Source organism: Cynocephalus volans, chromosome 2, assembly GCF_027409185.1.
Source record: "Cynocephalus volans isolate mCynVol1 chromosome 2, mCynVol1.pri, whole genome shotgun sequence".
Classification (NCBI taxonomy): Eukaryota; Metazoa; Chordata; class Mammalia; order Dermoptera; family Cynocephalidae; genus Cynocephalus; species Cynocephalus volans.
In genome coordinates, this window is record NC_084461.1 from 189,182,501 (window position 1) to 189,193,251 (window position 10,751).

General features: G+C 42.8%; 1 protein-coding gene across 1 annotated transcript in view; it reads left to right on the forward strand.

Moving 5' to 3' along the window:
* Positions 1 to 6,543, forward strand: part of ALDH2 (aldehyde dehydrogenase 2 family member) — a 33,202-nt gene extending 26,659 nt beyond the window's left edge. The window contains exons 11-13 of the mRNA XM_063085473.1: positions 508 to 665; positions 2,241 to 2,355; positions 6,099 to 6,543. Of these exons, the coding sequence (XP_062941543.1) occupies positions 508 to 665; positions 2,241 to 2,355; positions 6,099 to 6,131 (306 nt within the window). The 3' untranslated portion in view covers positions 6,132 to 6,543. The remainder of the gene's footprint in view (positions 1 to 507; positions 666 to 2,240; positions 2,356 to 6,098) is intronic.
* Positions 6,544 to 10,751: the final 4,208 nt, after the last annotated feature.

Sequence of the window (10,751 nt, forward strand, 5' to 3'; positions counted from 1 at the left end):
CAGTGATATCACAGCAGCAACGAGCACACCCCATCCATGTCTGGGTTTCTCAGTGCAATTCTTCATGAACAGGAATGAGAGTTCCTTAAAGACATGGCTCATGCCAGGACCAGGGAAGGGAAAGTATAAGATGATCCTGGAACATCTTGAGAGTAGAGACCATTTGTTCACAGTTGTTTCTTTAGCATCTAGTCTTTGCCTTGAATGTAGGTTATATTTGCTGGGTGATTGACTTAAATTCTTTGACACTAAATCTACATGTCTCATGCCGGTAACCCATACATTGCAGGATTGTTTAGAAATAATATACTGTATGTAAAGCACAAGGTGCATAGAAGGTAATCAGTCCCAGTTAGCTTCCTCCCCTTCGTGTTTCAGTGAGCTTGGTGGCTGTCATGTCGTCTCACTCTGGAACTTAGGTTACGGCTGAGGGCTCGTCCCACATCTGGAATCAGCTGCTTAGTTCTCCATGTTGCCACACTCTCCTGCTCTGCTCTCTCACCCCAGATCTTCGGGCCAGTAATGCAGATCCTGAAGTTCAAGACCATAGAGGAAGTTATTGGGAGAGCTAACAATTCCAAGTATGGGCTGGCTGCAGCTGTCTTCACGAAGGACTTGGACAAAGCCAATTATCTGTCCCAAGCCCTCCAGGCTGGCACTGTGTGGTAAGAGCCTCCCAGTAATCAGGAAAGATCCCCCAAAGCCAGGGTCTTCTGGAATCTAGTGCTCACCATCCCAGAATTTAGGTTGCTGGGCTTAGTTTCTCCTGGGTCTGCCTGTGGTATAGCTGATAGATTAACGATTTCCTGCCACCTCTCCTCCAAGGGATTAAACTTCTCTTGTGCAGATGCCCCTGTAGCTCTCCTTGGGCAGCAGATGGATGATTGGACTCCTTATCAAGCTATAACAAGGGCAGGAGGCTAGAGCTGAGGGTATCAATGGCTGTAATATTTATCTTAAAAGCTTAGCACATAGGGCCAGCCTATGGCTAACTTGGGAGAGTGTGGTGCTGACAACACCAAGCCAAGGGTTAAGATCCCCTTACCGGTCATCTTTAAAAAAAAAACAAAACATATATATATAGCCATCCTAGTGGTTGTGAAGTAGGTGCTTTTTTTTTTTTAAAGATCCGCTTACTGGTCATCTTTTAAAAAAAAAGCACCTACTTCACAACCACTAGGATGGCTATATATATATATGTTTGTTTTTTTTTAAAGATGACCGGTAAGGGGATCTTAACCCTTGGCTTGGTGTTGTCAGCACCACACTCTCCCAAGTGAGATAACCGGCCATAGGATGGCTATATTTTTAAAAACAGAAAATAACAAGTTTTGGTGAGGATGTGGAGAAATTGGAACCCTTGTGCATTGCTGGTGGGAATGTAAAATGGTACAGTCATTGTGGAAAACAGTATGGCAGTTCCTCAAAAAGGCAAATATAGAGTCACCATATGACCCAGCAGTTCCACTCCTAGGTATATACCCAAGAGAGATAAAAACATGTCTACACAAAAGCATGTACACGAATATGCATAACAGCATCATTCATAATAGCCAAAAGGTGGAAATGACCCAAATGTCCATCAGCAGATGAATGGATAAACAAAATGTGATCTGTCCATACAATGGAATATGATTCAGCAATAAAAGGAAGGAAGTACTGATGCTTGCTATAGCGTCGATGAACCTTGAAAACATGACACTAAGTGAAAGCAGCCAGACATGAAAGGCCATATAGTATATGATTGCATTTATATTCAATATCCAGAATAGGTAAATCCATAGAGACAGAATGAGGAGTGACTGCTTATTGGGCACAGTGCTTCTTTTTGGGGTAATAGAAATATTCTGGAATTAGACTGTGGGTATGGTGGCAAAACTTTGTGAAGATGCTATAAACCATTGAATTGTATATCTTAAAATGGTGAGTTCTAAATTCAATTAAAATTTAATAATTTTTTTAATTGGAAAAAAAATGCTTAGCACCAAATTAGCGAAAATGATTAGTTCAAATCAGAAGCTATGACGTGGTGCACTCCATTATTGACATCCACTTGTGACCACATCATGAAGGATGCAGATGACTTCAGCCTCTCGTTTTGGACTACTCCATGGCTGGTTATTACTGTGGTTCCATCCATCCATTTTTCCTCAGTAAGATTTTAGAGCAATGCAGGGGGCCCCAGGAGTGTAAGACATATCCCTCAAAAGTGATTTCTACGATCTCATTTCCAATTATAGGGTCAACTGCTATGATGTGTTTGGGGCCCAGTCACCATTTGGCGGCTACAAGATGTCGGGGAGCGGCCGGGAGCTGGGCGAGTACGGTCTGCAGGCCTACACCGAAGTGAAGACGGTGAGTACAGGCGCCCGCCGTGCATGTAGCTCCTCAGCCTCTCAAGTCCTGATTACTAACTTCTCAATGTAAGCCAGAGAAGCTACGAAAGAGTGTAAAGACCCAGGCTCTGCTCTGTCCTGTGAGAACTAACTAGGGACTTGACCCCACCAGGCCCACACAGCCATTTGCTGGGCTTTGTTATATGTCAAGGGCTACAAAGCCTGAGCGGCAGGAAGGACCCAGTGGACGGCAGCAGTGAGAAGCTTGTAGTAAGAATCAGGCATTAGATATCAAGGGCCATATTATACTACCCATATTCTTTGAATTTGCAGTTTCAGTGATAGGAATATAGCCTAAAGAACTAATCAGAAATACGAAGAGAGCATTAGTTCCATAATGTTCATCACAGCATTATCTTTAAGAGGGAAAAATCAGATGTAACCTAAATGACCAGTAAATTATGGAACACCCCAACCATGGAGGACTAGGTAGCCATTAAAAATACTTGTGTAAAATATTTGATGTGGAAAATGCTCATTCTTTAAAGTAAAAAAGCAGGACACAATATATATGCAGCGTAAGCCCAATCTTAGAATAATGGTGGCACATATGTAGATCCTTAGACACATTTATTTATAAATATAAAAAAGGAAGGAAATACACTAAAGTGAAAATGATTTTCTCTCTGCAATGAACACTAATTACAGTTTAACCAGGAAACACACATACAAGTGGGTCTGGCCGGTTAGTTCAGTTGCTCAGAGCGTGGTACTGATAACACCGAGGTCCAGGGTTTGATCCCTGTTCTGGCCAGCCACCAAAAAAACCCAAAAACAAAACCAAAATGCATACACACAAGTGGTATGTAAAGAAAAGAGAAATGGGCCAAACCGAACTTTTTTAGGGAAAGAGGCTCAGGGCAAGCCAGCCAGCCAAGGAGCAGGTGAGAAAAGGCAAACGGGATTTATTCAGGACCACAGTGCTAAGCCTGAGAATAGAGAGACCAAGAAGACACCACCTATGTTCTCAAAAAGCTCAATGGAATAAAATAGACATGTTTGCTTGTTTATTGTAAAAAGTTTCCGGTATATACAAGAGTAAGTATAATAGTATAATTAGCCCATGTCCCTCTCCATCATACAGCTGTGACAAAGATCAGCTCACAGCCAGTCTTGTGTCTTGCATAGCCACCAGTTCCCAGTACACATTTATCACACAGTGCACGAGAAGAGCCCATGGAAACAGCAGATGGCCCATGTGGGTAGAAAGCTTGCATTGGGTTTTGGGGGGATCACGTCAGATAGAAAGATCCAGCTTCAGCTGATGGAGAGTCTTAAATCTTGGAAGATAGTGTTAGGGAGAAGACATCCAGGCTGTCTACAAGACAAGGTAACGTTGAGGCTGATACCTGAAGGATGAACACAAGCTGAGTTGATAAAGGGAGGAAGGGAAGAACATTCGGGACAAAGCGTGGTTTATGGAAGAGCTGTGACAGCAAGAACCATGGCTTTTCTAGGAACTAAAGGAAAGTTGCTGGTGGTAGAAGATATAGTGGTTTAGGAGGAGTGAGTGGGGCCAGACATGTGAGACCTTGTTGGCCATGACAAGGGGTTTGAGTTTGGTGTCTTTTGTGGAAAGCTATGAAAGCATTTTAAGCAGGAAAGTGAAATGACTCAATTTGCATTTTTAAAAGATCACCCTGTTGAGACAGATTAGTTGATTAGTGGTTGTCTAGGGCATGGGGAATGGGAAGTGACGGTTAATAGGTACAAGGTTTCTTTTGGAAATGATGAAAATGTTCTAAAATTAGAGTATGATGATGATCGCACAGTTCTAAATGTGCTAAAAAGCCATTGCATTTTATGGTGTGTAAATTACGTCTCAAGAAAGCTGTTTAGGGCCGACCCTGCAGCGCACTCGGGAGAGTGTGGCGCTGGGAGCGCAGTGACGCTCCCGCCGCGGGTTCGGATCCTATATAGGAATGGCCGGTGCACTCACTGGCTGAGCACGGTGTGGGCGACACCAAGCCAAGGGTTAAGATCCCCTTACCGGTCATGAAAAAGACGAAAAAAAAAAAAAAAAAGAAAGCTGTTTAACAAAAACAAAGAATTTTTAAAAAGACAAAGAAAATAAGAAAAAAACAAACTGTAAACAACAACAAAAAAAACCCCAGACTAATAAAAAGAAAGCTGTTTAAACATTTAAGAAAGTTCACTGTGTCTGTTGGGGGGAGCATGGACTGCCTGGGCAGGAGGAGGGACAGGAGGGTGGCTGGGGCATCGCGTACAGAGGAGGTAGACAGAAGTGAGTGGATTTGACAGGAAGCTAGGAGTAGATTCAATCTGACTGGAGACTCTGGATATAGGGAGGGAAAGCGAAAGTAGGATTCAAAGATGATGCCTGGTTTCCAGCTGGGGGATGGATGGTGATGCTATTCCTCTGACAGGGACACTGACATATGTTGGGTCACTGTAGGGTTGAATTCAAAGTACCCAAGGGAATCTTGAGAGGAAAGGTGGAGAACACAGTAGGGGAGATGGGTTTGGAGTTCAAGAAGCAAGACCCAGATTGGGACTAGAAATTCAGATGTTGTCGGCCTACAACTGTTCATGGTTAGGACGGTTACAGGCAAGACTATTTAGATGTGGAGTGAGGGGCTGGGAGGGCTAGGCCTGAGTCAGGAGGAACCGCTGCATGTAATGACTGGAGCTGCGGGAGGCCCGGAAAGAGGAGACTTGAGGCCAGGAGATTTGTGGAGGAATCCAGGTGTCAGCCGACGCTGCTGGGGACCTCAGGGACTGGAGAGGTTGGAAAGAATGGGAGAAAGCTTTTGCAGAAAGAATTTGCAGGACTTGAGGAGTGGGAGGATTTCTAGGATGCAGGCAAAGAAACAAAGCTGATTCAGTCCAGCGACTTTATCTGGAGGGTCTGCACTGTGGCAGGCACTGTGCCAAGTGCTCGTGGTAAAGATTCCTGTATTTTGAGCTTTGGGGGCACAAATATAGGGATTTTTTTCAGAAGAGAAGTCAGGTTTGTAAGCAGGGCCCAGTGAGAAAATTTCTTCTTTTTCATTCATTTTTACTGAGTGCTTACCTTGTGCCGGAATCTGTGCTTGACTTTCTTATGTGTGTTATCTCAGTTAATCCCCACAGTCACCCAAGAAGGAGATACTGCTCTTATCCCCATTTTATAGATGAGGAAATGAGGCACACAGAGGGGAAATACTGCCGAGTTAGGGGGAAGAGCCAGGGTTCAACCCAATTCCATCAGACTCTGGAATCTTCCCATTTAACATATTGAGATAACCTGCAAGCTTAAGCATATTATTTTTACCTTGCTTTGATTCTTGTGGAGGAGAATATGGACCCAGGTCAGGGTTTCTTCACCTTGGCACTGTAATTTGAGGCTGGATGATTCTTGGTGTTGGGCGTTGCCCTGTGCAATGTAGGAAGTATATCAGCATGCATGGTCTCTACCCACTTGATGCCAGTAGCACCATTCCCCTGTGACAACCAAAAATGTCTCCAGACATTGCCAGATGTCCCCTGGGGGGCCTGATCACCCCTGGTTGAGAACCACTATGTTAAGGTGAGTCAGGGTGGAATCACCCTAGTTGTTCCTGGAATTGGCTAGTTGGCCAATGAGATGTTATAAGTATGAAAAGCCCCTTCTGCTCATACTTGGGCAGCACCTAGCTGAGGGCACGTGCAGGTCACAGGGAAGCATGAAGATCTAACAGCTTCTCTGTACCCTTCCTACAGGTCACAGTCAAAATTCCTCAGAAGAACTCCTAAAGAATTGTGCCATCTGCCGTCCTCATCCAGTGATGGAAAGTTCAGCGAGATCAGCAACAAAACCAAGAAAAATAACCCTTGCATGCTAAAAGTCTCGAAAAGAGAAATTCTTTCACAAAATCTCTGGGTCAAGAAAGTCCTGGAATTTGAATTGATAAACAGGGAGGGTTGGTGGGGTGAAGGGTATGTGAAAAGCCTTTTAAAGTGCAACAATACTACTAGCTTGCAGGCTGATTTTAAAAAATAGATTAAAATGTCTTACTCTGCCTCTCTTACGCACTTATGTAACTTGCCTTTATGGGGGAAGAAAAAAACCATTGTTTGCAATCGTATTAGCATCAAGGCTGCTGCTTGTATTACACCTTGCTTTGTATTCTGGACAAAAACTCATTAAAAATAGTGCTGCTGTTAACTTCTTGGGTAACTCTTCCTCCTCCTCAGTAACCTCAATATGTGGCCAGGCAAGAATGCTGTCCCGCTGTTGGTAATGTCACATTCTGTAAGATTACTACCCCTCCCCGGCTGTGAGTAAACACTTTTTGTTTCATGCTTTTAACTAACGAATATCCCTGGCCTGCCTACCTGTGGCAGGCCCTGAGCTAGGCACTAGGGATAAAACCTCAACACGACTCAACAGCCCCTGCCCTCAGAGAGGAGGCCAGTAAACCAGGAAAGAGACATTGAATATCCAAAGTTGATTCTGTTTTAGAAGTTCAAAAATTCGGTCAGACCTAATGAGACAGAGTCATGCTGGACCAACTTCATGAGAGATTGATTTGGAAGCCAGATGTCAGTTTATTCAGTTTAAGTGAGATCTGTTTTTTCTCTAACCAGACCTTGAAGCTCCTGTGCAGAATGCTGCCTGTCTTTAGTCAAGTCACCTGGCCAACTAGTAGTTAGTATTCTCAGTAGTCCGTAATCAGATTCCTCGGTGAGGAGTGGCATCGGAGCAAAAAGAGGTGAATTGCAGTAGTAGTTTATGACGCTTGTGATCATTTTTGGGTTGCAGTTTCCTTTGATAATTTGAAGAGAAAGTTTGACCCTTTCCTGAGAAAAATACACCTCTTTAATTTTTGCACACAATGTGTGTGGAGGGGAGAGCTGGTGATAAAGCTCATTAGGTGAACTCTGGCCTTATTTCACTCAGGCTAAGCCACCTCTTGATAAACAATCGCTGTTCCACTAAAGACTAATTTTAGTTATTTGAATAGTGCTTCACAATTTTTATCATATATACATATACCCGTACTGTTTTTTTTTAAATCAACTTTTTTATTTAAATAAAAAATTTAAAAACACATTATCAAACATAAAAATAGCATTTACCATAAACAGAAAGCAATGAAAAATCATTGAAGCAAAACAATGTTATTCACAATTATGAAGTGCAAGTAATAAATTGAATCATTCTACAACTGTTCATACCTGGAAATAAGTGTGCCTCAATGAGGAGAATAGGATTTTATGAGCAGTGACAAATAATGGGACATTCCAGTTTATGTTGCTTCAGGACGAAATTTGTTTTAGCTTTTTTTTTTTTTTTTTTTTTTTTAAAAGATGACCAGTAAGGGCATTTCAACCCTTGGCTTGGTGTTGTCAGCACCACGCTCACCCAGTGAGCTAACCAGCCATCCCTATATAGGGATCTGAACCCGTGGCCTTGGTGTTATCAGCACCACACACTCCCAAGTGAACCACGGGCAGGCCCTTTGTTTTATCTTTGATGGTGACCATGACCAGGGACGATGCCAGCTAACATGTGAACCTAGTGGCAAAGGGCAAAGCTTGGACCCGCCCTTCAGAGCCAACCCTGTTCTCCCATCCTGCTCTGTGGCCTCCCCGAGCGTAGGGAGGACCTGTTCCATGTGGGAAGCTGTCCCTGCCCTCATGCCAGTTGCAGCCTACCTGGGGAGAGAGGCATTAAAGGAAGGGACATAATAGAAACTGCCATGGGTAGTCAGAAAGAGTGTGTTCTGAGAGTGGGAGAAGGGCCTGGCCTAGCTACTAGGCTGGGCCTTGCAGAAGAAAAGGCCATTAGTCCATCATAAGTATATATTGGAAGTTACTGAGTGCTTTGGTACTGATTAGGGCAGACAGACTTTTAGAAGAGGTTATAATACAATATCGAGGCCAGGTGCAATCAGAAAGAGAAGGTAACAGCATCATGGGAGGACAAGGAGGGTGCCAGCTGACTGGGAGAGGGAGAAGGTGCCCTAGGGGGGTTCTCACTGTATTTCACTTACTTTCCAGGCCTCCTGCCAGAAGGTTCAATTCCTGAAGGTTTGAGACATCCCTGGGATATATGCCTATAATTTATGCCCTTTGTGTAAATGGGAGTACTGCTGTTCTCTGCTTGATATTTGCCCTAAGCAATAATAAATGCATGTCAGAGTCTAAATTCCAAAGTGAAAAGCTTGGCTCCTGTACAACTATAAAGTGAACACAGGTCAAAGATTTTATTCAACCTGTTAACAAGGGAATCAGCAAGACGTAAAGCAGGTTAAACAATCCCAGAGAAGAACTGGGCATTTTAATACAGGGATGCTAGAATAGATTACTAGATTAGATACAAAACTGGTTAATGTCTGATGAGGCAAGAAACCACAAATGTGGGGGGTTTGTTTTTACCAGACATCATTTGCATCTCTATTGGACACAAATCTACAAAGTAGTAGGTTATATCACAGAGCCTGAGCTCTTAATCAGTAAACAGCAAATTCAAACAATGGTGCAATCTCCTAGAACAGGGTTAGCAAGTTTTTTCTGTCAAAGACCAAGAGAGTAAATATGTTGACTTTGTAGACTATGTAACATCAACACCATATATGCTTTTGGGGGGTTTTATTTTTGTTTTTTTATGGCCATTTAAAAATCAAAATCCATTCCTAGTTTAAGGGCCATACAAAATAGGCCACAGGCCGGATTTGACTCCATGGCCATGGAGTCATAAGAAAATCCTTGGGTGGGCTTGTTACTCAGTGTTTTGATATGACATTGAAAGGATATATTTTTATCCTCTTGGCTCTATTTGTGTGTTTTAGATAATTTACAAATACACAATCGTTAAAACAAAGAAAGTTTGCCTTGGAACCACCTAAAATCATCTCAGTAACACTATGGGTAGGCAAAGCTTACTTTGGGAAACAGGATTACTTGTTCCATCCAGCTCCAAGAGGCTCCCTCCAGCAGTTCAGGTTTTTGGTCCACTGCTTTTTTTTTTTTTTTAATAAAAAGATGACCAGTAAGGGGATCTGACCTTAACCCTTGACTTGCTGCTGTCAGCACCACACTCTCCCAAGTGAGCTAACTGGCCATCCCTATATAGGGATCCAAACCTGTGGCCTTGGTGTTATCAGCACCACCTCTCCAAAGTGAGCCACGGGCTGGCCCTGGTTCACTGCTTCTTTAATATCTATGATAAGATCTGTGAAATGCCCAAGCTAACTAGATATAGACAAATGAGATTTGAGAATATCTTCCCCTTGCAGCAATGTTTTTCCAAAATCACCCTGGAAATTTGTTTTTGATATTTTAAAGTTTTATTTTATTATTACTAAGTTAGTATATAACAACCTCCCCCCCCCCACATCATTGCTAAATTTGACTGGCTTTACGAAAAGATTTAAAATTTTATCCATTCAATGGTGCTGATAACACCAAGGGCCAGGGTTTGATCCCTGTACCAGTCAGCTGCCAAAAAATAAATAAATAAAATTTTATCCATCCAGTCATTCATTCCTGTTTTCAGTAAGTGTTTAGTAGCACTTATCATAGGCCAGGTACTATGCTGGGCAGCTGCTTCCCCAGGGAGCAGCCAGTCATTTTACCTGCCCTCAATGTGTACAATCCAGCTGTGGAGACAATGAAACAAGCAACTGCAATAAAAAGTCACCAGAAGCAAAGTGTCATAATGAGACTGGACATCCCCAGATTGTGGGATTAAACTATTTGGGGCTTGTGACATTCCCCTATGCAGTATACACATTTTTGCTTTAATGTTGGGTGTTACTACTTAGAAAGAACGATGAATTAGGAACCATGGAAGCAAAGCTAGTGTTAACTTTATGTGAGCTACTTTGGTGTCTCTCACTGAGTTACAGGGTTCTGTTTCTTCCACTCTTCATTTTTGTTCTCAGTTCACATGTGTGTTAGCAAAAATAAGTTTATCTCTCTCTCAGGTAAAAGAGGTCCAAAGGTGAGAAATCAAGGGCTGTTAAAGTGATTCCACAAAGTATTCAAGGGACCCAGGCTGCTACCATTTCAATGTTACATCATCCTGAGAAGATGGCCAACATCCTCAAGATGGCTGCTAACACTCCAGCCATTACATCAATATTCCAGGCAGCAGAATGATGGAAAGGACAGAGAGGTGGAACTCCCTTCCCTTTCAGGAGACATCCCAGAGGTTGCATACAACACTTCTATTTATATCTCTTTGGACAAAATTTAGATAGATGGCCACACCTAGCTGCAAAAAAGGATGAGGAATATTGCTTAGCTGGGCATCAATTTGCCTGGCTAAAGTTGAAGTTCTTATTAATTCTTTTCTTTTTTTTTTGACTGGTAAGGGGATCATAATCCCTGGCTCAGTGTTGTCTGCACCTGCACCACGCTCAGCCA